Source organism: Primulina huaijiensis, chromosome 10 (assembly GCF_012295235.1).
Source record: "Primulina huaijiensis isolate GDHJ02 chromosome 10, ASM1229523v2, whole genome shotgun sequence".
NCBI lineage: Eukaryota > Viridiplantae > Streptophyta > Magnoliopsida > Lamiales > Gesneriaceae > Primulina > Primulina huaijiensis.
Genome location: NC_133315.1, coordinates 765035 through 791974, shown reverse-complemented (window position 1 = coordinate 791974; position 26940 = coordinate 765035). Strand labels below are relative to the sequence as shown.

At 35.5% G+C, this 26940-nt stretch overlaps 3 protein-coding genes across 4 annotated transcripts; 2 read left to right on the top strand and 1 right to left on the bottom strand.

The window, feature by feature from the left end:
• The first annotated feature begins 292 nt into the window (after positions 1-292).
• Positions 293-4596, top strand: LOC140986496 (uncharacterized). The gene is made up of 9 exons (XM_073454768.1): positions 293-621; positions 821-1021; positions 1114-1236; positions 1453-1490; positions 1605-1710; positions 1810-3393; positions 3527-3649; positions 3971-4071; positions 4156-4596. Exons 1-9 carry the CDS (start codon positions 559-561, stop codon positions 4391-4393), a joined length of 2577 nt encoding a protein of 858 aa, XP_073310869.1. The 5' UTR covers positions 293-558; the 3' UTR covers positions 4394-4596.
• A 322-nt stretch (positions 4597-4918) lies between these two features.
• Positions 4919-11872, bottom strand: LOC140985773 (protein SHORTAGE IN CHIASMATA 1). Its single transcript, XM_073453686.1, has 7 exons — positions 11494-11872; positions 10918-11013; positions 10746-10820; positions 8945-10258; positions 7678-8187; positions 5631-7238; positions 4919-5554 (listed from the first exon to the last, which is right to left on the bottom strand). The coding sequence occupies exons 1-7, from the start codon at positions 11776-11778 to the stop codon at positions 5465-5467; spliced, it is 3978 nt and encodes a 1325-aa protein (XP_073309787.1). The 5' UTR covers positions 11779-11872; the 3' UTR covers positions 4919-5464.
• A 1564-nt stretch (positions 11873-13436) lies between these two features.
• LOC140986694 (zinc finger BED domain-containing protein DAYSLEEPER-like) lies at positions 13437-15855 on the top strand. 2 transcript variants are annotated; one of them, XR_012176962.1, is made up of 4 exons: positions 13437-13717; positions 14745-15281; positions 15366-15445; positions 15659-15855. XR_012176962.1 is itself a non-coding variant. In XM_073455010.1 (3 exons), the coding sequence occupies exons 1-2, from the start codon at positions 13613-13615 to the stop codon at positions 15243-15245; spliced, it is 606 nt and encodes a 201-aa protein (XP_073311111.1). In that variant the 5' UTR covers positions 13437-13612; the 3' UTR covers positions 15246-15281; positions 15659-15855. The 2 variants fall into 2 exon arrangements, 1 of the variants encoding a protein (XP_073311111.1); XM_073455010.1 differs by lacking the exon at positions 15366-15445.
• The last annotated feature ends 11085 nt before the right edge of the window (positions 15856-26940 follow it).

Sequence of the window (26940 nt, the reverse complement as noted above, 5' to 3'; positions counted from 1 at the left end):
TCTTGTCAAGCCAAAAAAAAATACATTATATACCCAACGATAATATATATAAACACACGCACATATACATACAAATGGTTACGTAACCATGATGAATTAGATATTTCATAACCAGGGTGATATAGAATTTTCGAAGTGAAAGGTATCTATTTGTTATTTTCTAGAATAATGATACAATTTTTTTAATAAAAAAACTAGATAATTAATACCAAACTTTCTTAAATATAATATTGAAATTCGCATCATACAAAGTAGCACGCAGATGCAATGCAGGACAAATCCTAAACATTGAAACTCAAACGTCAAAACCAAGATTTACTACCTATGCAAGTACCCTCGCTAAATTTCTGAAATATTTAATGCACAATGAAAACAATTTTTATTCTATTCATTTAATTCTTCTCCTCCTCCTTTCAAAAACCAAATTTTCCACAGTAAATTATATCCTTCCACTTGATGCAGCAAATTAGGCAACACAAAGTCTTCAATTTCTCCTAGTTCTCACACAGCAAGAACTGAAGGATTCCTTGAATTTGAATCCTTAATATCCAAGAAAAGATGTTCAAACGAAGCGAGAAAAAGATCAAAGCTGTCTTCAAGATGCAATTTCAAGTAACACAGGTACATTGGATGTTAAACCAAATTATATGGATCAGAAACGAGTTCTCTTCTTAGCATAAAACGCAGGGATGATAATACTAAAGCGACAGTGCGAAAACCAAACCATTTTATTCATGGGTTGTAAGAAAAATTGATATGTTGATCAAGAAATGCAAGATTTTGGAATGCAGTTCTCACCAGTAATATAATGTTGTTCCAGGTCCCACAGATGAAAGCAAAAGGCCTCATGATTTCTCTGGTTCCGGTGGATGTCGGAAAGCCAACGGTGAGCTTGCCGAAAGCTCCAATCGCTGAAGGAACCTGTACATGGGAAAATCCTGTCTATGAAGCGGTGAAATTAGTCAAAGAGATCAAAACAGGAAGAATTAGAGAGAAATTTTACTACTTGATTGTGTCAACTGTAAGCGACACATTTTCCGTTTTCTTCTTCCCAAGATTCACAAATGAGAAAAAAATAAGATTAACAGTTTTATTTTATTTTATTCCTCTAAGGGATCGTCGAAATCAGGTTTTCTGGGAGAAGTCTCGGTTGATTTTGCTGATCTAGCGGAAGCAAACAAACCGTTGAAGTTAACTTTGCCGCTACAGACTTCAAAATCTGGAGCAATTTTGCACGTTAGTTCTTTCCCTTCATCTCTTGCGCGATAAAATCCTGGTTCTGTCCCTGCACACAACTTATGGACACGTATTTAGAGGCAAAGATGCAGAGAAAGTAGCCTGCACCAGTATTTTTTTTCTTTCTTTAATTTTTTTTTTTTTAGAATTATGAGGTGGTAAATTTGAAAATTTGTGCTTGGTAAAATATTTCCTGAAGCTACTATTGAAAACCAGGTTACAGTTCAGAGGATTCAAGGAAATCCTGATTCAAGGTAACAATGTCGACCAACAGCAGTAATATTCATCTTCCTTTTCTTTGCATAACAATGCTGGGTGATATAATAAAACTTGAAATGATAAAGCTCTTTTTTCACTCGGAACTTCAGATTTATAGAAGATGATTTATCACCAATGAATGAATCTGACGAGTGCTTAGATACGGAATTCAATGACTGCTATAGTCGAGGGAAGATAAACATAAATTCTTCTGAAGTAAGGTCTCTAATTATCAACAAATACTGATTAAACGAATTACATATGATACATACTTATCGGCTGTATAAATTAGAACTGACTTCATTTGTTCGATAGAGTGAGGGCTCGAGTGAAGCAACAAGTCGTGAACTAAATAGAAGCTTTGGAGATACCGAATCGGATAATAATGATTATAAAACAGCAAACGGGTTGGGGCACTTGAAAAATCAAATGAAAATGTTAGAAAGGAAGGCAGAGGTTGCAGAAATGGAAGCACAGTCCCTTAGGCAACAAATCATTAAGGAAAGCAAGAAAGGACAAAAATTATCTGAGCAGATGGTTTACCTTAAACAAGATAGAGATGCACTTAAAGCAGAATGTGAACAACTCAAGTCCTCGTCAAATTGTAAGAATGTGGAAGATGAATCGATTTATGTACAAAAGGAGACTGCAAATATGAGAAGGTCACTAGACAATGTCAAGCAAGAGCTTGAAAATGAGAAGTGCTTGAATAAAAAAATGAAGCTCCGGTTGCAGGAAACAGAAGATTCAAATTCTGAATTTGTTCTTACCTTAAGAGACCTTAATAAAGATTTGGAGCAGAAGAACATGAAAATAGCTCAACTTTCAAGTGAAATTAAAGCCCTTCAAAGTGCACCAGGAGTCCTTACAACAGTTCCAAAAAAAAAGATGGATCAAAATGAAGATATGAAAGCATTGGAATACCTGGTTAACAATCTTGGAAATGATGCTGAAATACAAAGGTTGAAGCAGGATGTTGAAAACCTCATTTTCGAATTAGAAATCCAGAAGAATGAAAAAGCAGAGATTCGAATAGACTTACAGAGGCTTAAGCTGGATTATGAATGTTTAGAGACGGAAAGCAAGGAAATATACTCCACATTACAGGAAAACCAAAAAGAAAAAATGGAAATGCAACATCATTACACTGAATCTTTGGCTATGGTGAAGCAGTTGAAGCTCCAGGTAGCAAGCTTGGAGGAAGAAGTCAAAAGTCAGGAACTTCATTACTCTGGATCTTCGAATGCAGTTAATGAGCTTGAGATTCAGGTTGAGAACCTGCAAAAGGAACTGGAAAATCAGGCACAAGCATTTGAAGAAGATTTGGATGCAGTAACTAATGCAAAAATAATGCAGGAACAGAGAGCCATAAGAGCCGAGGAAGCCTTTAGGAAGACAAGGTGGAATAACGCAAATGCAGCAGAGCGACTTCAGGAGGAATTCAAAAGGCTTTCGGCTGATATGTCGTTAAAAATTGAGGAGAATGAAAAGTTGGCGCACATGTCGATTGCAGAAGCTAATGATTTGAGACGCAGGAATGAAATTCTTGAAAACCTGTTTCAGAAAGCTGATGAAGAACATCAAATAAAAAGAGACGAGTATGAAAGAATACTCCATGACCTTCAAGAACAAAAGAAAGGAATTTGGGTCAAGGAAAAGGAACACTTGGAGGAAGAAGCAGCATCAGGGAGAAAGGAAGCAGAACTTATACAAGAAAACATTTCTTTGAAGTCTCAAATAGATCAGGCAAAAACAAAAGAAGAGAACTTGCATTTAGAAATGAAAAGGCTGAGACAGAAGAATAATGAGGTGAAGAATAATTTATTACAGGCAGAATCGGAGAAAGAAAACCTGAAGATAGAGGTCTCTAAATTACAGAGTGACTTATATAATGAGAAGGTAATCACCAATTTATAGGAAACCCACAAAATTTCCAGAATGATAAAACTATGTCAGACATGAAGAACAGACGTCTAGTGCATTTGTTAGTCTTGCTTATCAGTGACTCGACTAACTATGGTTAACTTTACAGGACGAGAGAGCAGCACTACAAAATTCTATCAGGTCTCCAGTGAAGGCAAAGAATCTTGTGTATAATACTGCAGAAGAAGAAGAGAGCAACACACAGAGAAACCTTAAAGATCACTTAGAGCAGGTTGGGACATTTATGAATACGTAGCATAAAATAACCAACATTTAACAAAACCTCTCAAACCTGAAATATCTTTGTGCATGGAGCAACTATGCTCTAAAAAAATATCAAGTGAACTAACATGGCCTTTTTCTTTATGTTACTGAAATACTCCAGCCTGGATATATACTAAATCCCATATGATGTAAAACATTGTGCTTGATGACATATCAGTGATAGCTTATATAAGTTTAAGAAACAATAAACTCACATCATGAGTGATATGTATAAATTAAGTTATCATTTACCAAATTGTAATGATAAGCAACAATAAACTGACCACAGGTGAGTGCCAAGGACATAAATGATAGACCGGTTGAAGAAAGAAGCAAGGGTATAGACAACCTTCCAACGACAGGGGAATTGGACACAGAACATATGAAAAGGTAATATCTGGCACCGACTTGAGCCATTAATATCATAATATTTAACTTGATAAAATAAGGAAGTGAATCTGTTTATTTTTCCAGAGCAACTTACCAAACAATGCTGGAACAGAAAAGTGACCACTTCAGTGGTAGTTGTGATACTTCCAGCTTGTTGAGTGAAGTCATATCACTGAGGGAAAAAAACAAAAGCATGGAAGAAAGGTTGAAAGAAATGCATGAGAGATATTCAGAAATAAGTCTCAGATTTGCAGAGGTAGAAGGTGAACGGCAACAACTTGTCATGACCCTTCGTAACCTGAAAAACGGAAAGAAAAACTAGATACTTGGAGTAATGGTGCAGACCAACTGTTGAGCATTTTTGTCCAGCAGACATGGCGTGTATTTTAATAGTACATTTTCAACAGCATCTTTCTCCGTTATTTGTTCAACTTTTTGTTCTATGGCTGATGCGATAAAATACAGTTATTCCGTTTTGTGAAATTTTGCATTAAACATTAGCCACTTGCACCTCACTTTTTAGCATATGGATCTCTTTATAACATATAATACTACCACAGAAAAGGACAAATGCAAAAAGAACTAATTCAAGTGAAATGTAGAATCTCAAGAGTACAAAAATGACTGAACTAATCGCCCAGAAAATTTAGAATATAATAACTAGAGGAAACCAATTTCATACAAAAGAAAGATAACACGATATGAAAAAAAGAGGAGCATCATTTCGAGCAGATTAAAGCTTTGGCCGGTTGTAAGAAACATCTGCCAAATTCATAAACTTGTCCGTGAGCTCAAATCATGAGTTTAGATCACAACCATGAGCTCCTACATGCTTTCATGGGCTCTATATACATTCTATATAATAAAATATTATTACACACATAATAATATAAATATAAATTTTAATTTTATTAATAAAATATATAAAATAAAACTAATTTTGAACTTTTGAACTCGAGCTCAAGAAATCTCTGGCTCAATCAAACTCAAATTGAGTCGGTTCACCAGGCTCGCATTACATCTTAAGAAATACTTATTTGGGAGAAGCATTGAAATTTGACATTTCCTTTAACACCTTCTATGTACATAACACAAACATTTTAATTGCAGTCTATCACACTTGTGCTTCCCTTACCATAAAAAACTCAATATGAACCTCCACCCACCATCTCCAGCACACAACAAAACTATTATATCCATAAGCATTCTAAACCAAACCAATTGAGTAGATAGTTGTGGATATTAGCTGGAAGCAAAAGGGTAGCTAGTATGCCAAATGCAATCTCTTTGCACACCACCACCTGGGCCAAAATAACACGACACCTGACCTTCGCTTACACAAGTCCAAAGCCATATATAACTTTTGCAAACTTCATGCAACAAAAACTTGGGGCTAAAATCTTCTTTTTGCAGTATGAGAATTATTATCCTTCCAGACCAACTTACTTTGCCCGCCACTTCCTTTTGTTGCAAAAGATAGCACCTGCAGTTGGGGAAAAATAAATTAGATTCAATGTCAAAAATTACGAGAACATCTAGTAAGACTCTCAGTTGCTTACTCGTCTAGCCCTCTTATCTAGTGGTGTCCACAACGGAGGGCGTGAGGTTGATGTATTCTCATTCTTCATCGAATCGGGTGGTTGGGATGCTCTCTTTTGTTTCTTTTGTTCACCTATTTTCTTTGAGGTACTACCTACTTCATACTTGTATGATTCAAAAATAGAGGGACTCTTTCGTTTAGCATTATTTGATGTGTTTCCTGAGGAAACAAAGCAAGGGGAGGATGGGTTATATGAAAGAGACTGTTTGCGCAGTCTACTTTTTTCCCTTATCCTGTTGAGAAATTCAATAGTCCAGGGTGATCTCTGCTGCAGTTGGGTCGAGTGAAGGGCATTGGATAGTGGTGTGCCACCATAACTGTTTGTATGATTTTCTTGAGAAGGTCGCGTGCAGAAATTTTTGGGAGTTTCTTCTATCATATTCACTTTGAGAAGCCCTTTTTGGCACTCCATGGAAATATTGTCGCTGTTAATGGTTTCAAAATGTGGTTTTGTTTCTTCCCCAATACTTTGTCCATCTTTTTTAGGAATCCAGGCATCAAAGGCAGAATCAGTATGAAAGGGATTTGTGACCACGTCAATATTATTTGCACTTAAAGACAATTTACTCCTAGAATTTCTTCCTGCATAATCTTTCTCCACATCAAGTAGAAAAGGTGAAAAGCTACCTAAATTTTCAAACGGTAAATCATCACCAAATTCTGGAGTACCCTGTACATCAATGACTTCACCCTTTAAATTTTCCTGCGAATTCCCAAATGCCTTGATACTTTGAACGCTGAATCTAGTTGTTGCTGATCTCCAATCTGGATCACAATCTGTGTCAATTGTAGAAAGACTTTTTGACAATGGAAAATCATAAGGTTTTGGCATATTAGTGGGCATCTTATTTGTATCCACATCAAATCTTTCACTGTAACTCCTTAATTTGTCGTCAAAAGATATATTGAAGTTCCCGGGTTCATCAAATATCGCAGCAGTTCCAGGCATCCAAGAATTACAAGAAACAGAAAATTTGGGATGATTAAGTTCATCTGGGAGTAGCTTTAGAGATTCCAAATGAAAAGAGCAATTTGAAGGCTCTTCAGCATGATAAAGGTTGGGAGAATATTTTGGTTTCTTCCTCTCGGATGCACTTTTGAACTGTACATTTTCTGAGTCAAGAACTGAAGATACCGAGGAGCAGTCAGTCAATCCAGATTTAGAATCCTCCCTCTCCCCAAATCTGCTTACTGCACTTAACAAAGAGACGCTTTCTTCAGAAACCTGATATTTTCGAAGACTACAAAGTTTACTTTCGTTTGAAAATCCCATAAACTTGCCAAGTACGGTATCTGAAGATAATATTGCATGAGCTGAAAGAGGATTTATGGAAGGAAATGTTGTGAGGAATGATTCTGCTAGACTTTCCGATTCAGACATTTTCGGAAAGAGGCCCCTGTTCAACTTTGATATTTTGTTGATGCAGGATAATATAATTTCTTCAGTCATCTCAGAAGAATATGAGCAGAAGATCTGCACATCAATTCCTAAGCTTGCAGCGGCAGCGTAGAGCTCATCTGATGATTCCATTATTCCACCAAGGAAATTGCCTTCTCCCTCAAAGATCTGGAAGGCAAAAATCAACATCTAACAATAATTTTTTTCACAAAAATAAACCACACTATCAGATTAAAAAGGTTTTGATTAAAAAGTATAATCCCCAGATAATAGAGTTCAGATTTTTAAATTACTCCATTGATTAGCCAACTTGGCAAGCTAATACATTGCTAAATTTTTCCCTAGTAATTATGGTGCAATAAACTCAATGATCTATTTCTTCATATCCTATTTTATCAAGAAAAACCTTTTTGAACCGCCATAGCAACTAGACTACAGACTGGAAGTACATTTCGTCACATTCTGAATCAGTATCTCACCACCAAAGAGATGTGCAAAGACTCAACATTCCATTACTCTTCATTTATAAAACAGAAGAATCACTGCTTTGAAGTTAAAGCAGAAAGGAGTAATGGACCAAATCTTAAAACTTTCAAGTAAGACTTACCAGGATGCAGCAACCAAAAGCAAAACTCAATGATGTCAAAGTACTTGCTGCAATGCTTTCAACACATAGAGGCAAGCATGAAAAGGCCTCATTTGGAGCTGAAGCTTTCTTTCCAATATTTTTGCAGTCGTACCAAGTGAGGCAAACTTTAGCACTTGCAATAATATCTATTGGAAGACTTACGTCACGTTCTACAATTTGTGCCCCTTCTTTCTCCATTTCAAGAATTTTTTGATATGTGCTTCTCCTTGAAATTACCATTTCATCATTGAAGTTTCGGGTATTCACAATTATGACAGTGTCAGGGCAAAAAGGCTTGCACGAGTCATTTTGTTTTGACTCCAATCCTGGTTGCATGGATGGAACTAGCATCACAGTGCACGATTTATCTTCATATACAGCTTTCACAGGTTGATTTTCATCCATCGTCATCACTTGTACAGTATTTAACATCTCTTCCAATTTAGTTTTTCTCTCTTCTTCGGCTGATGTGGAGTCTAAATCTCCTTTCTGAATACATTTAAACAGATAAAAGAAAATTTTCAGAGGTGGATTATGATGACATGAAACAATTAAACTATAATCAATTGCCACAAGATGATCCTTGAGACAGACATACAGGAACTACGGCAACCATAAGTTCATTGGTAAAAGTTGAATGATTCAGAACTTTTGCATGGACCGATGAGCAAAGCTTGACCAAACTATGAAGCATGGAATGTGATCCTTGAAAAATTAATCATTTAATACAACTGCATTTCTTGAAAAAGTTGAAAATCTACTTTATGATGGTGTATTAGCAAGAGTAAACAAAGATTAAATACCCAATTAGCAAAAAGTAACTGAAGGATTTTCCCACAGTAAAACGGAAAATTTTAAACGAAGATCGATTGCTTTGGATTGCTACTCAGTTAGGAGAAGAGAAGAAGAAAAAACACAGCTTAATATCTGAACTGAAAGAGTTCAGCAAATTCAATGCCTACACTTCCTGACATGACAGTTATCAGTTATCTCATGCCTTAGCCCTATTATATCATGGTCTATTCAAATAACCACAACCTCGAAATTGTTCCATCATATGATTTCATACATGCAATGTTCAAATGATTTTTTCAAAACTAAATTATCAATCATTTTGGATGCTTGGCATCAGAAAATACAGAAAAGCATGTCATATCCAGAAACATGATATCTGTAACAACTAGATATAACTTGTTCGACGACGCTATCAATCGATGTGTATTAGAACTCTATCTAACAACCATACATGATGCAATTTGACATTCCACTGCTCCGGAACGAAAGTGGCAGCTTTAGCAGCTAATGAATCATCATTGGATGCAAGCACTTGACACATAGTATTGGTATTAGTGGACTTGTCTTCAGGCAAGCTCACCCTTCGCATATTGAAGTTGAGAGGATTCAAAAAAAATTCAAGATCATTAGACATGGATGCCCCAAACAATGGAACTTTCTCAACACCATTTGTCATTCTTTGATCTGCAGGATTCATCAAGCCATTAGAATCTAATTTACCAGAAGAAGAAGGTGAATTATGGAATATAGAGACGTCACTAAAAGGTAGATTCAGCATGTCATTGTGGTTTTCTGCGCTTTGTTCATTGGATTGATTTTCAGAGAGAATATAATTAAATATCAGCTTTCCGTTGTCACTAGAATTGATAGATGAGTCAATGCTGTAAGTATCTATTTCCCACAACATTTTCCAGCAAGAAGAATGTTCAACAATATTGCAATCATATTCTCCAAGAAAATCCCAGTCTAGATACAGATCATCAGATGTTGATGAAGACTGCCAATCTAACTGCGTCAGAAGTATTTCTTCAATGTATGAAGGCAATGAGTAAGTATTTTTACAATCTGAGAGCATAGGTACAGGCAGTGATTTGAAAGAGTCGTCCATGAGTGTTAGCTGAGGGCACACGATCATTTCATTAAAACTTTTAAAGTTCATAAATTCTCCAAACATGGATTTACATGTCTCTGCCTCAATCTCCTTTGCTGCATCTGAGAATACCTCATAGAAATTATATATAACCAAATCAAAGAACTGAAATTCATTGAAGAGGATTGGGTTCATTGAACAAACTGAATCATCCGGCTTCCCCTGATGGAGCGTGGAACATTTATGGAAGTTTGTGTGTTCTAAAATACTTAAATAGTCAACTTCCAGTGAAAATTTTGTCTCTTCGAGGAACTGAACTGAAACACGTTGATTTAGTACATACTTCATTAAGTCAAATTCCATAGAACCCAAAAGCTCCTTGCTGTCACCAATTACACCATCTAGTTCTGTCAACTGCTGAGTTTCAACATTCTCAAAAATTAGAAGTGGATCCTCCATATATATTTTGTCAACCGTATATAGACTTCCCGCATCAACTTCAAAAAGGGGAAATTTAACATTATGGGAAATATTTTGTCCTTGAATAGAATCAGTATTTTCCAGCAAATGAACATTATGCTCAATTGGGTATTCCATCTTCATGTCATCAACTGAATAAACAGATTGTTTAATCTTTAGGTGATCAGGTAGCCTAAGCTCAGTATGACTTAGATCCTGCAATATCACTTTAAAACTGATTATCAAAGAATTTACTTTCAGGAAAAATAACAAGTAAGAAGTATCCATCTTAGAAGCCAATCAGAAAAATGTGGAGGAAGAATTCTTCTTGCATGTTATATTATGCCACTATAAACTAATGGATTGTGAAAAGGACAAATAACATGTCAGACAAATTTCAACTACTTCAACTTCTTGCAAACATCAAATAGATAAAATTCCATGCATACATCCTCAGTATTATGAGAGATATTATGTGTGGTAAACCGTTCCAAACTAAATAACCTCTCCCCAGTTGATAATTTTTTTCCTTTCTAAAAGTGCCAAATTCCAGTCATTTGTAAGATCCTTTCTACCACTTGTACGTCATACAAAGTCTGGAGGAGAAGACTGGTTGTTCAATCTAGGATGGCTTGCACTAATCACAACACAAAGATGGGGGCTATTAAATGCACAGAGCTGGAGATAAAGTTCAAATATTTACCATAGTACATTCAGCATCTGAAATCTCCGAGAAAGTACACAAGCTCTCCATTTGATAACGAAATGCACTTTTTGGCTGAATACAGATAGGAGTAGGTAGAAAGAGAGTTTGTAAGTTAGGCAAAAAAAATATAATATCAATGTGCATCTATGCTCTCAGAAGGAAAAATTACTGATGAAAGCGAGGAAGCATCCATCTGGGGAACTTCAAATTGCGCAAATTCAGTACCAATCCAGCCCTTAATATTGGATGTTTTCTCATGTTTTACCTGCAAATGGATGAACAGGTAATCGATCAGTATCCTGAATACCAAGTATGAAAGCATGATTCAATTTTACAGCATATGATATTCTGAAACAATAATTCAAACTCGATTTGATCATTTATTTATTTGATAAAGATTTCCATGACCGCACTACAACACAACAGATGACATGTCACGATCACAATGATGATATTGAGGTTTTAGCATCAGATCTCAATATTCCAGTCGTAAAATTAGATTAATAAAGTTCCAGCAGAATTGATGCAAAACTTAGTAAAAAAAACAACTATTCGAGCGTATAACAATAACTGAAACCAACTCCAAATTGATTTTCAAAGAACTTAATCCTTCAGAGAATCACATTCTTAGAAAATAAAATTTCAAAACACACCTAAATCTTCCTATAACATCGCGCATTAGAACAACAAAATCGTCAAAACAAAACGCAATTTCAAACGAAACAAAAATCACAGTAAAGCTAACCTCGAAATTTTCCTTGGAGCTAGCAATTCCCCGTTCCTCATAATCAGCAACATCGAAGAAGTGTGGAAGCACGTCAGAAAGGAAGATGGAAAGAGCATCGTCGATTTGAAGCTTGTCAATTTCGGAAGAGACATTGAAAACAGCAACATCATTAAAGGACTGTGCGAAATCGGCGGAGAACGGCGGAAGATCTGGAGGAGGAATGTGAGGGGATGGAAGGCGGACATAATCCAGGGGCCGAACAGCCGTAGCGGAGTGCTCGGTGGCGAGAAAGCGAGTGCGCATGGCGTCTGATGCTTTCGCTCTCAACGGGTAGAATTCGTCTTCATTTATAGTACTTGGCGCCAATTTGAGAAGATTTCGCGTGCTTTCAGCTGGAAGTGAGCTCAAGCCTCTCCAGTGACCTTTCTACAATTATGTGCTATGTCTGCATTTATTGCTAATATCTCATTCAATGTTTGGACGACTTCTCTGTCTATATTTTTTTATTAATAAAATAATTTATATTTTCACCTTGGAAGTATGGGATTATTAGCGCAGAAAATATAGGAATTCTAACTGTATATGTGTTTTTTAAAATCCAAATTTTAACAAATTTATAACTTTTATAAATAATAAAAAAATTCAATTACCAGTAATAATATGGAACTCAGGGAAAAAATAGTGTTTTTTTTTAATTAGGACTTTGTTTGTATATTTTCTTAAATAAGACTTTATTTGACAAAAATACTTTTAACTTTGGTGATGTGTTGTTTAAAATAAACTCTTAAGGATAATGGGAAATCGGAATGTTTGAGGAAAACCTGAAAAAAAATATTATGCTTAAAGAAAATCAGAACACACCTTTAAATAAAAATATCAGTACACTGAACTAAGAATGAAATAATATAAAACCAGTAGCAATATCCAGAAAGATATTTTTTCACGATAATCTGTCAAACTACTATATTGACATCTTTTTTTATTTGTACTATCTATAAGAGAATGTTCCTATTTATTGTAGTCATTCTCAACTAGGAGTGGGCATAAAACCGAAAAAATCGAACGAACTGAAAAATTCGGTTTAAATGGTTCGGTTTTATCGGTTTTTCGGTCGGTTACGGTTTTAAAATTTATGAAATTCGATTTTTCGGTTCGGTTTTCGGTTTTATTCACCCAAAAAACCGAAAAATTGAACCGACCATATTATTGTCGGTGACCGCCTACCGCCTAAGCCGCCCGGGCACGATTGAATTTTTTTAAGTAATTTTTTATGAATAATCATATATAATCATGCAATATAATCACAAATAGTCATCATTTTTTTTTATGTAAGATTTGTAATTAAATAATATTTAAATATAAATAAGCTTCATACAATATAATATCATCTAGATAATATGCAAATAAATACATAATTGCAAACTAACAAGATAATTAATAAAGATTTATCATCATATTAATGTATGCTAACAAAGTAATATAATTATTTTTACCAAAAAACTAAATTTAAATTTCAAAGTTTCAATCCATTATGAGAACAAGTACTAGACTAAACATAACTAATCTTTCAAGTCATCTATATGTGCACCATCAACTACATTCATAATCTTCTCATCATTGGACTCAAAATCAACATCTTCTAATTTCTCCTCCTCTGATGTATCTAAATCTTCGTCACGTTCTCTAATGGGGTTGTTCCTTGTACTCCTCCTTAGTTTGATAGTAAGGAGTGAAAACCAAAAAAAAATATCACGTTTAAATTCCAAAAATTTTAAAATAACCCGCCTTGGCCGCCTGGCCCGCTTGCTCGCCGCTTGGTCCATCCGCCCGCTCGCCGCCTCCACCCGCCTCGGCCGTCTGTCCACCGCCGTATATCTTGGACCACCTTAAACAACCGCCTCATGCGTAGGCGGGCCGGTCAAGGGCGCCGCCTCGACTGCCATTTAGAACACTGTTTTTTTTGTAAGAGAAATGGATGATAATTGTGTGGACACTCACTGACCAATGAGCATGCATGATATTAGATAGTTAGACCAATTTATATCTTCTTTGACTCCATCAACCCCCTGCTCGTCTCGCTTTTTTTATATTTATCATTATTGTTTCTTGACAGGCTATTTGTTTCATTTTTTTATAGATGTCAGAAAAAGAGGGTATGATCGATGAAAGCAAGAGTTCAAATGATAACGCACCTAATTCGTCATCTACAGATTCGGTTGATGTTGGGAAAAAGCGAAAATCTGTAAGACCTAGATCTCTTGTTTGGGAACATTTTGAGAAATATGAGGATTCTAATAGGACACCTAGAGCAAAATGTAATTATTGTGGTTCAAGTTATGTTGCCGATTCAAGTTTAAATGGTACTTCATCTTTGGGTGCTCATTTGAAAAAGTGTAAAAAATATCCATGTAATGTGGAAACTAAACAAGCAAAAATAGCCTTTCAAAACATTTCAAAAGATCGAATAACAATCAATGCTTGGAGATTTGATCAAGAAGGTTGCAGGAAAGCTTTTGGCCAAGATGATACTTGTCGATGAATTACCTTTTAGTTTTGTGGAAATGGAAGGATCTAGACACTTTATAAATGTGATACAACCATTATTTAGAATTCCATCTCGTAGGATTATTACAAGGGATTGCTTTGAACTTTTTTTGGAAGAAAAGAAAAATCTTAAGCTCTTTTTCAAGGAGACACGTCTAAGAGTTTGCCTCACAACAGACACATGGAATTCAATACACAGAATTAATTATATGTGTCTTACTGCTCATTTTATTGAAAAAAACTGGAATTTGCAAAAAAGAATATTAAATTTTCTCCAATATCTAGTCATAAAGGTGATGATATGGCAATTGTTATCACTAAATGTTTGCTTGATTGGGGTTTGGATAAGGTCTTCACTATCACAGTCGATAATGCTAGTTCGAATGATACTACAGTGAAAGAGATGTCAAACCAATTCAATAAATGGGGAAGTAATTTGATGGATGGTAAACACCTTCATGTGAGGTGTGTGGCTCATATAATCAATCTCAATGTTCAAGATGGCTTGAAAGAAGTTGGAGATTCCGTGAGACGAGTTAGACAAGCTATAAGATATATTAGACAATCTCCTGAAAGGATTAAAAGATTCAAAGATTGTTGTGAAATTGAAATCTAAATTTGACAAATATTAGAGTGCTCCAGAAAAAATGAATAAGATGATTTTTATTGCATGTGTGCTCGATCCTCGTTTCAAATTTGATTATGTGGCTTTTGTGCTTTTGAAGATGCATGGGCAAGAGAAAGGGGAGCAATTAAGAGTTGAAATAAAGTTGTATATGACTTCTTTGTTTGAAGAATATAAGAAAGTCACTTCAAAAATGTCTCAAAGATCATCTACTAGTAAAGTTGAGCCATCAGGTATAAACACAGGAAATATTCATAAAAGAACACTAATACAACAAGAATACTTGAGATATAAGGCTGAAAGTGGAAATATGGATGCTAAGACTGAGTTAGATAGGTATCTCGATGAAGATGTTGAGGTTGCAAATGAACATTTTGATATTTTGCTTTGGTGGAAGGTTAACTCTTCCAAATTTCCTACTCTGGCTGAGATGACTCGTGACGTGTTAGCGATTCTTATTTCTACTGTGGCATCGGAAAGTGCTTTTTGCACTGAGGGATGTGTTCTGGATTCATTTAGAAGTTCATTAACACCTCGATTAGTGCAAGCTCTCATTTGCCTTCAAGATTGGTTCCCAAAAAATCTTCTCCCATTAAAGTAGAAGAAAACTTGGATCATCTTGAAGAAATTGAATCTGGTAAGAAATTTGTGTATTTTTTTCTGTTTTATTTTAGAATTATTTTGTTATTTAATGATGGTAATAATTTTCTTATTTTTTTAGATTTGATCAATATTGGAAGGGATTCTTGCATTGGAAGAGATTCTTACATAACCAATATATAATCATTTCAATGAAATATTGTAAGTTAACTAGTTAAGTTTAAGCATTTTCACTTATTGTTATTAGTTGTAATGAATTTATTATTTTTCCATAAAATAGGATTTTTTTTATATGACTTTGTTAAAGATTTTTGCAATTAGTTTTATTAAGTTTAAGTTATTGTTTCAAAATTGTGATTCATAATCACTTTATAATTGTAATGAATTTAATTTCTTTATTTTTTTTCTAAACAGGATTTTGGAGTTTGAGAATTGGAAGTTCAAATATTTTGAAGGAGATGGCCCTGCAAAATGAACGAACCTCTACTTCTGTGGATGTAGGCCTAGTCGTTTTCTAACTGTATCTTCCCTCTTTGTTTCACTAGATTATGGTTTTTTAGCATGTCAATTGTCAATGCTTTCGGACATTAGTTTTCTCTCGACTTGGCACCAANTATATACACACACACACACACAAATTAAATGTTTGACAAATATTATGATTTATATTTTAGAGGCATAAAGTGACGTAGAATTTTGGTGCTTTACGAAATTTTAGCTAACCGTATATAACCGACCGTATAAACCGAACCATATTACAAAAAAACCGAATCGTAATAAAATGGTTTGGTTTTGGACTAGAGATATTCAAAACCGAAAACCAAAAAATCGAACCGTTGTAGAGTAAAATCGGACCAAACCGACCGTTGCCCACCCCTATTCTCTACAATAGTACACCTTATTTAAAGCCATTAAATGAATCGTACAGATCATTTATTGATCACTACCGTTTTGAGTACAAAAACAAATAACAAGTCTATTCTTGGATTCAAGGCCTCACTGTTTATAAAAATGACTTCATAATACGTTCACATACACTGATTTTTTGTGAAATTGCGAAATTACTCACACATTCTAACTTGTCATATTGAAAGCCTACAAAAAATCAGCACACGCTTTAATGTTCTATCAGATTCAAAAGACATATGTGCTATCATTTGTTCACATACTCTTTTATTATATTTATCCACTAAAAAATGTGAAATATTTGTAATATGTGGAAAGTATATTTCCCAGAATCAATATTCATTAAGTGTTGAGTTGTAATATTAAGAGTTTCAGTAGGCAAGGATAAGTCCTATTGAAGTGGGTTTGTACAAGTGTGTACTGATCATAGTCTTTTATTGATACTTTATGAAAACAGAAGAATGAGATACGTAGAAGAGTTTTGTCATTCGAACTTCAAGAAACAAACTTTGTGTTATTTTACATTCTATTATTTTTAAGTTTCATCAAGTTTTATAGACTATTTCCGCACTTTTAAGTATTTCGATGCACTTTCAAAGATCTAGATTAACTTCTGAATCCTAAAAAAGTTTGAAGCACATATTTATGAAGCATGAGAAAGAAAAAGTTTGGAGTGTTTATTCAATCTTCTCTTTCTAAACATTTCACCGATTTAACAGGTGGTATCAGAGCATGTTTATCTCGTTCTAAAACATCTACTGCAAAAGCTATGACATCTTTCAGTAAGTTTCCCATGTTTTCTAAAGAAAAATCAAGATGAGAGCTCAACTTGCATAACAAGAAGATGGCATGTGATATGTCATCACTGATAGCCCATTAAGGTTATGAAAGCCAATACAATAACAACTATAATAGAAAGAGCTCCACAAATGTTGTAAAAATACATAAAGCGAATGGACCAATGAAAATACAAATAAAGCTAACTTGGATAATGTAGCCAATGACATTCTGTACATGGATCTTGACAAAAACACCTTCAGTAAAATCAAGATGTTCTCTTCTACAAAATAAATCTGAAAAATTTTTATCTAGATATGTGAAGGAAATGACCAAAAAAATGAAAATAAACTTTATGTAGCAATGCAGAGTTTCAAAATGTTAAAATGAAGGTCAGTGAATCTTTAAATGACTTTGATGAAAGATTAAGTAGCATTATCAACAAGCTAGCAAGTCTTGGCAACAAATAAATCGCACTCAAGGTTATGAGAGCACTGCCTAGAGAGTAAGATGTTAAGATTATGGTAATGAAAGAATTAAAAGATTTGAGCAAACCATAACTCTGTGGCTTGTTTGCAGACTTGAAGACCTATGAGTTTGAACTTGAAGTAAGAAGTTGTGAAGATCATTTATCAAGTCAGTCAATTAAAACTCTTACTGTTGTTGATGTTGTTTCAAGTGCTTCAACTATTGTTGATACTGAAATACTATCCGAAAGGACTGCTGAGCAAATCAGCAACAATGTTATATCATTATTCGTCAAGAAATTTTCAAAATTCATGAAGAAAAATCATAGAATATATCAGAACCCCAATCGAAACTTCAAGAAAGATTCATCATCTGGTGACATGACCTGTTTCAATTGTAGGAAGACTGGTCACTTTATTATTGATTGTCCTAAGCCCAAAAAAGATTATTTCAAGAAGAAATAATATAAGCGCAATGACAAGATATCTTGAAAAGATTGCAAGGTGATGATTGCTGAAGAAAGCAAAAGTAAGTTTGAAGATTTTAGTTCCGAGTCTTCTGACTCTGAGAACGGATCCAGTGAAAGTAGTGTTGAAGAAGTTCAGTGTCTCATGGTAGATACTGATTCAACCTCGACTACTGATGAGATATTTGATTTTGTTCGGAAGAATTTACACACAATTACTTAGTTAAAGCATTGCATGACATGATTGAATAGTATTCAAGGCTATCTCAGTTATTCGAAGAAGTTACAACTGAAAACCAAGGCTTGTTAGATAAAATCAATAAGTTCACAAGAGAGTAGTTGCAATGATCAGAAAGCAGTGAATGCTGATTACCAAGCACTATTGATTAAGAATTAGAAGTTGTCGCTACTGGTAAATGCATGGAATAAGTCTTCTGTTTCATTAGAGAAGATACAAGAGCTACAATCCAGAGAAAAAACTGGTCTTGGATTCAGTAGCCATGAAAGCACTTCTGAAACCAGTACTCAACTAAAACTGAATATGCTCAAAGGGAAATAAATTCACTTTGTTAAATTTAGTATGATATATAAACACAACAAACTTAATGTTCAAGTTGAGAAACATATAAATCAGATGAACAAAAGCAGACATGTTGGTCTTTGTTATGTTGAACCTGAGAGGAAAGCTCATCTGAACATTGGATCCAGTAAAAGATTAGTTTCAGTAGCACAATCCTCAACGAATGTTAAAAACTACCGATTCTATAATTGTAGACTAGTTTAGAAGATATATAGACTGGAAAACAAGAACAACATGAGAGAACAACATCCTAATTGCATTTTTTAAAAAGAATAAATCATATGATGCACACACCCCCTAAGGCTACTTGAAGTGAAAAATCTTTCAAAATTGTACAAAATTGGGTTCCTAAGGGATTAAACAGATTTGGACCCAAACAGATAGGGTATCATTCACTGAACTTTGTGATTACAGAAAATGAAAATAAGAATGAAAAATAGTAGCCTCATCTAGTATCTGGACAATGGATGTTCTACTTATATAAATGGCCAAACAAATCTACTTTCCAAAATAATTAGTTGTAGTGTACCAAAAATAACTTTTGGGGATAACTCAAAAGGTAAAACCATTGGTAATAATAAGGTTATTCACGGAAATGTCATTATTAATGATGTACTTATGGTAGATAATCTTTGTTATAATCTAATCAGCATTAGTCAACTATGTGGCAATGGATACTCAGTAGCCTTCTAGAAGCATGCATGTGCAGTTAAAAATGTTCATGGTTCTATTGTTTTGCGAAGAAACATAGATGGAAAGACCTACAAAGTTGTTTGGAATATAGTTCTAACTGATGATCCTACATTCTTTATGGCATCTCAGAGTAACAAGTATTGGTTTTGGTACAAACAGTTAAATCACTTGAATTTCAAATCTATCACCAATCTAGAAAACAGAACATGGTTACCAGTTTGCCTGATATTAACTTCATTAAGAATCATATTTTTTCTGTATATCATCTAGGTAAATAGATAAGATCAAGCTTCAAGAACGAAGAAAGTAAATCAATCTCAAGATGCTTAGAACGTTGAAGATAATTTATAAAAAAGCTTCATAATGTGTTCACATATAATGATTTTTATGGAATTGAGAAATCACTCACACTTTCTAGTTTATCATATTGAAATTATACAAAACCAGCACATGCTTTAAAGTTGTATCAAATTCAAAAGATCATATGTGTTATCATTTGTTCAAATACTTTTTCATTTTATTTATCCATTGAAAAGTGTGAAGTGTTTGTAATATGTGGAAAATGTCTTTCTCAGAATCAATATTCATTAAGTATTGAGTTGTAATACAAAGAGTTTCGGTAGGCAAAAATAAGTCTTAATGAAGTGGGTTTGTACAAGTATATACTGATCAAAATTTTTTAGTGATTGAAAACATAAGAAGAAGAGACGTAGAAGGTTTTATCTTTCAAATTTCTAGAAACAAACCGTGTGTTATTTTCTTTTCTAGTGTTTTTAAGTTTCATCAAGTGTTAAAGACTGTTTCCGCACTTTTAAGTAGTTCGCTGCATTTTCAAAGATCGATATTAGCTTCTGACTCCTAAAAGGCTTGAAGCACATATTTCAAAAGTATAAAAAAGAAAATGTTTGGAGTGTTTATTCAACCTTTTTCTAAACATTCCACCGATCCTACGTCTTTTATATTTTTCTAAATAAGACTTTGATTGATTATGTTTTCTAAAAATGTTTATGAAATTTTAAAACCAGAAAGGACACTACTATTTATTTTCATTTCGTTTAAAAATAATAATAATGTAACTTTTCACTACCCCATAAATATTCTATCATTTATATTTCTAGTAAACACTACAACACCAAATCTCAAAGCCGACTTCAGTAAAAGATGGAAGAGTTAAGAGCAATCAAGGAGGGATTTGAGAAAGCAGTCCAATATCACGAGATGATTAACTAGGTAGCTTTAGATTCTTTGTTGACCGTGCAAGTAGTCATCAACCCGACAGAAGAGCTAGGATGCTCGGAGATGAACATACAAGAGATTCAGAATTTACCGGACACGACTGACGGAGTGGAGATCATACAAGTACGAAGAACAACAAATCAAATAGCTCACGCTCTTGATGTTTTTGCTTCTTCTTACCCGACCTCCTTCTTTTGGGAGCCTAGAGATTTTTCTTCTTGGATGAATAAGCTTGTAATAAAAGACATATCACGTTCGTCATAAATAAATTTACAGGTTTGTTCCCAAAAAAAAAAAACAACCGCCAAGCCAAAATACATATGATTAACCACTACCTTACATCTTATTTTTCTAATATCTTCATCAAATAAACATTCATTCTCCAATACATTATCAAAAAAATTATTTTCAAAATAACAAATATCACACGTAACAAAATCAATTAGTGATATCATAAGTGCCATAATATTAAAAATACAATAAAAATATGCACATAAATAATTTTTCTACTATTTGGTTCATATGATTAATCTTTCTTGAATGTGAAAATGTTTCAAGATCTCGAAGCTAAAACCTCTCTTTTTAAAAGGTGTACGAGTGTCATTTAAGGTACAAATCCATGATCATATGATCAATCTAATCGGTCAAACTAAACCAAATCAATAAAACAAACATTCATATAGTCACATTGTAACGTACCGTAAATTTTTTTTTTTTTTTTTTTTTATTACTTCAAAATTTTCGGAAAAATTTAAGATTTTCTTAAACATAAAATCTATAAGGTCGTCACTCATCATTCATCATATTAATATTTGAAATCAACATCACCAAATAAATTTTTCAACAACATACTTGTTTCAATTGTCTCACATCCAACATAAAAGCAGAGTATTTTAAACTTTTCATAAAAACATAAACTTAGTGGTCCTCGGGTTTAGCCTTCCGCTCAGTCCAAGCCTGCCCCTTGGTCGCCACCTCCTGTCTCCTCTTCAACATACTCACCTGCATCGATCAAGTCTAGTGAGTCTAAAGACTCAACACGTATAAACTGGAGATAGCAAGTACTACATAATAAAACAACATAAAATTTCAAAATATAAAATACATACTTGAAAGTTGAACCTACATCATAAACTTGAACTTACATACATACATAATTAGACGTGCCATCAACTTAAACTTTTCATAAACATACTTGCATACTTGAACATACTTGAACATACATAACTTCAATATTTTTCGTAGAGGATGTTTCAAAGCAAGTGACCCATAACATAATAAATGCCTGATCAGACAAACCACAGTACTGGGCTGACAGAAACGTATCCACTGCCACATACATAAGATCCCCGTTCATAATTTAACGGGCTGGTTGGTCCCCGTTCATAATTTAACGCTTTTCAACCTCGATCTAACCCGTTCATAATTTAACGGGTGGATTGGTCCCCGTTCATAATTTAACGCTTTCCAATCCTAAACATAATTTGGTCACAAGACATTTAGCATACCTCAAAAACTTAAAATATTTTCTTTGCACGTCATACATACTTACTGGGTGTCGAGGGATTCGTTGGACTTTGACTGGGGCCGTTGCTGCAACATACTACATGAAATTTCATAATTACCTTGCATAACTTAGACGTAAATATCATGCTTACTCTCAAGCTCAATAATTTCTTAGGATATTCTATAATTTCCAATAACACGACTTTGATAAATCCTTGCACTAAACCATAACATCAAACCTCAAAATCATAAATAAATTTTCCTAAAATACGTGAGTACATGGACCCCGACCCCGGGTCCATGTACAGGTCCGTCTAGGTACTGCCAAGTAATACTCAAAAGGAATAGGAGGCACGGACCCCGTGCCTAGGTCCGTAAGGGGTCTGTGTTGGCTCGCAAAAATGGCTACTCGAAGGAAACAAAGGCACGGACCCCGTGGAGAGGTCCGTGTCCGGGTCCGTGTACCTGCGGTGGCATGAAACTTACGAAAATTCTGAATGTGATATGCTTAACTCCCTCGACTCGACTGCACAGACCAAGAATCAACACCACGAGCTCATCTTAGGCTACTAATTCAATGACCCAAGCCTAAACAATTGTCCCAAAACAACCAAAATCACAATCAACCCAACAAACCCGTGAACGAGACTTTTTGACAACAAACGGTTCTATACGACATTCAATCTCCCAAGCGCCTAACGACAAGAAACGAAGCTTCATTATACATCCCAACATCATAAATAATATACCTATATGCAGCAACGATCACCCGTCGATCCCCAACGAGGCCTGCAACATAAAACTTCAAGAACACAATTTTTGTAAAAGTTGCAGTTTGAGCAGTCCCACGAAAAACTCCATAACTCACTCAATTCTAATCCAAAAATCTCGAATTTTATATCAAATCGAAGGCATTAAAAAGTTCTACATTTTTGTTCTTGAAAGTTTTCTCAAAATATGAACCGAAATTTCGCAGTTTTTATCAGAACAATAAAAACGAAAATTGTAGATCTAAAAATCGTTTCAAAAGCTGTTCCAACGTATTTGCTCAAACTTCTACACATCATACACATGATTTTAAGCATAAATAACAACACACGCATAATATGACATGATCGATACAGAAAAGAGAGATTATACGTGCCTTTGACGATTAAATAATACCGAAACGACGACACTGAAGCGGAGACGGAGCGAGAGACGATCCGGGACGAAGGTGGCTCGATTTTCTTGAAATAAACTCAACAAAATATTGCTGGAAATTTCAGAGGAAAGGAACGATTGCTGAAGAAGAAGTTGGAGAGGAGAGAAATGATATAGAGGTTGATGGAGGAGAGTTTAAAGAGAAATTCTCTTCTCTCCTTAGTCAAATAATATAATAAAACATGTGTGTTTTGTTTATAATGAAGGGGTGTGTGTATACGTGTATGAGTGTGTGTGAAAAGGTGTTGGAATAATTGAATATTTTAATATGTGTGTGTGGTGTGTAATAAACCACCTAATTAGTAATTATAAAGTGTTTTTAAATAAATAAATCATGCTAATAAAAATGTTAACAAATCAACAAATTAATAAAATTCTAATCCCATAATAAATTTACTAAAATCCCCTAATTGATAAACTTTAAAAGTTTAAAAATCCTAAAATGACTTAATATTTAAATTAGGCTTTAAAAATATTAAAAATTCATAAATTATTTAAAATATCTCAAACCTAACTTAAAATAAAATACCACAATTAAAGTCACTAAAAATCATCCCGGTCTCCTTTCCTCGATCCCGCCTCGAATAATCGTCTGAAACATAAAACTCAAGAAAACATTTTAACGTAGATCAATTAAACATAAATATTAAAATAATGAAATTTCATAAATTAAATAAATGCATAGATTTTACGTATACTGATTTTTGGGCTTTACAGTTTCTCCCCCACTTATAAAAATTTCGTCCTCGAAATTAAGTCTTACCGAACAACTCCGGGTAGCGAAGTCTCATGTCTGTTTCAGCTTCCCAAGTGGCCTCCTCCACTGATTGATTCAGCCACTGGACTTTGACTAGCTTAGTCGTCTTGTTCCGAAGCCTACGCTCTTGCCTGTCTAAGATTTGAATCGGTCTTTCCTCATAAGACAGATCTGGAGTCAACTGCAATGGCTCATGGCTCAGAACATGCGAAGGATTAGCTAGATACTTCCTCAACATAGAAACGTGGAACACATTGTGCACTCCGGACAAATTCGGCGGTAAGGCTACACGATAAGCTAGAGTTCCAACTCTGTCAAGAATTTCGAACGGTCCAATAAATCTCGGACTAAGCTTGCCTCTCTTCCCAAATCTCATAACACCCTTCATAGGTGCTATTTTGACGAATACATGATCACCTACGGCAAACTCAAGATCCCTTCTTCTCTTGTCAGCATAACTCTTTTGACGGCTCTGGGCGGTCTTCATTCTGTCACGAATCTTGACTACCACATCTGCAGTCTGCTGAACTATCTCTGGACCAAGTTCTGATCTCTCACCGACTTCATCCCAATGAATCGGTGATCTGCACTTTCTTCCATATAGTGCTTCATAAGGAGCCATACCTATAGAGGATTGAAAACTGTTGTTGTAGGTAAACTCCACTAGAGGTAACTTCGACTCCCAAGTCCCCTGAAAATCAATCATACAGGCTCTCAGCAAATCCTCCAAAATCTGTATCACACGCTCAGACTGACCATCTGTCTGCGGGTGAAACGCTGTACTGAAAAGCAACTTCGTCCCCATGGCTGCATGTAAGCTCTTCCAGAAAGACGATGTGAACCTCGGGTCCCTGTCGGACACAATCGAAACTGGAATCCCGTGCAAACGGACTATATCCCGGATATAAAGCTCTGCATACTGAGTCATGGAGAAAGTCGTTTTCACCGGTAAGAAATGTGCTGACTTAGTGAGTCGGTCCACAATAACCCAAATGGCATTAAAACCCCTAACTGATCTTGGCAACCCAACGACAAAATCCATAGTGATATTCTCCCATTTCCACTCTGGAATAGGGAGTGGCTTAAGCATTCCTGCTGGCCTCTGATGCTCTGCCTTCACCTGTTGACAAGTGAGGCATTCTGACACAAATCTGCGGATGTCTCGCTTCATCCCTGGCCACCAATACAAAATCTGTAGGTCTTTGTACATCTTGGTACCTCCTGGATGAATAGAATACGGAGATGCATGTGCCTCTGACAAAATATCCTGTCTAATTGAATCAACACTAGGCACCCACATTCTATCTCTGTATCTCACAATACCATCGGACACTGAATAGAGTACACTGCCCTTGGCTTCATCTTTCAGCCTCCATTTCAATAACTGCTCATCTGAAGGCTGACCTGCTCGGATACGGTCTAACAAGGAAGATTGGACCATCAGATTAGACAGCTTAGGAGCTCTGCCCTCGCGATAAACTTCCAAGTCAAACCTTTGAATCTCAGACTGAAGAGATCTCTGCACTGACAGCTGTGCTAAGATTGCTACCTTTCTACTCAAAGCATCTGCCACAACATTAGCTTTCCCTGGATGATAGCTAATTTCACAATCATAATCTTTTACTAACTCCAACCACCGTCTTTGTCTCATGTTAAGTTCTTTTTGCGTGAAGAAATACTTTAGACTCTTGTGATCAGTGAATATCTGGCATCTCTCGCCGTACAAATAATGTCTCCAAATCTTCAAAGCAAAGACCACGGCAGCTAACTCGAGATCATGAGTCGGATAATTCTTTTCATGCACTTTTAACTGTCTGGAAGCATAAGCTATAACCCGACCATTCTGCATCAATACTGCGCCCAAACCGAGCTTAGAAGCATCGGTGTACAACACAAAATTATCTTGTCCTGCTGGCATGGCTAACACTGGCGCTGTGATAAGAGCTTGTTTCAAGGTATCAAAGCTCTTCTGACACTCTTCAGTCCATATGAATTTGACATTCTTCTTGGTCAATGAGGTGAGTGGCACTGCTATCGAAGAAAATCCCTTAATAAACTTTCTGTAGTAGCCTGCTAAGCCTAGGAAACTGTGGATCTCTGATGCATTCTTCGGCTCAATCCATTCTTTAACTGTAACCACCTTAGCTGGATCCACCTCAATACCACTGCTAGATATTATATGTCCTAAAAATGCTATTTTCTCCAACCAAAATTCACACTTACTGAATTTTGCATACAACTTGTGTCTCTGCAAAACCTGTAACACTGTTCTCAAATGCTGACTATGCTCCTCATGGCTCTTCGAATATATAAGAATATCGTCAATGAATACTATGACGAACTGATCGAGGAACGGCTGAAATACTCGGTTCATGAGATCCATGAAAATAGCTGGAGCATTTGTCACTCCAAATGGCATCACTAAGAACTCGTAATGCCCATATCTGGTCCTGAAAGCTGTCTTGTGGACATCTGCATTCTTCACTTTCAGCTGATGATACCCTGATCGAAGATCTATCTTAGAGAACATGGTAGCTCCCTGTAACTGATCAAACAAATCTTCGATTCTAGGCAACGGGTACTTATTCTTGATCGTTACCTTGTTCAGCTCACGGTAATCGATGCACAGTCTCATGCTCCCATCCTTCTTTTTCACAAAGAGCACTGGCGCGCCCCACGGTGAGAAACTCGGGCGGATAAATTCCTTGTCTAAAAGTTCCTGAATCTGTTGCTTAAGTTCTAGCATTTCTGCTGGAGCTAATCTGTACGGTGCCTTAGAGATTGGCACTGTGCCTGGCATGAGATCAATGGCAAACTCCACCTCTCTATCTGGTGGAAGGCCTGTGACGTCATCTGGAAAGACGTCNCTTCTGAGGCGCCCCCTGCTGCTGAATGGGACCCTTGCCCCTCGGTGGTCCCTGATAAGGCTTCTNGTCGAGGCCGATGGTCTTGATATCCAAGTGACTAGCAAACGTCTCTGAGATGAATGAATGGGTGGCTCCTGAGTCTATCAAGGCCTGAGTAGCTATTCTCTTAATGAAAATATTTCCTGAGAGACGTTAGCACCACACGAAACTTATATCACAGAATTACTAACAGTAACT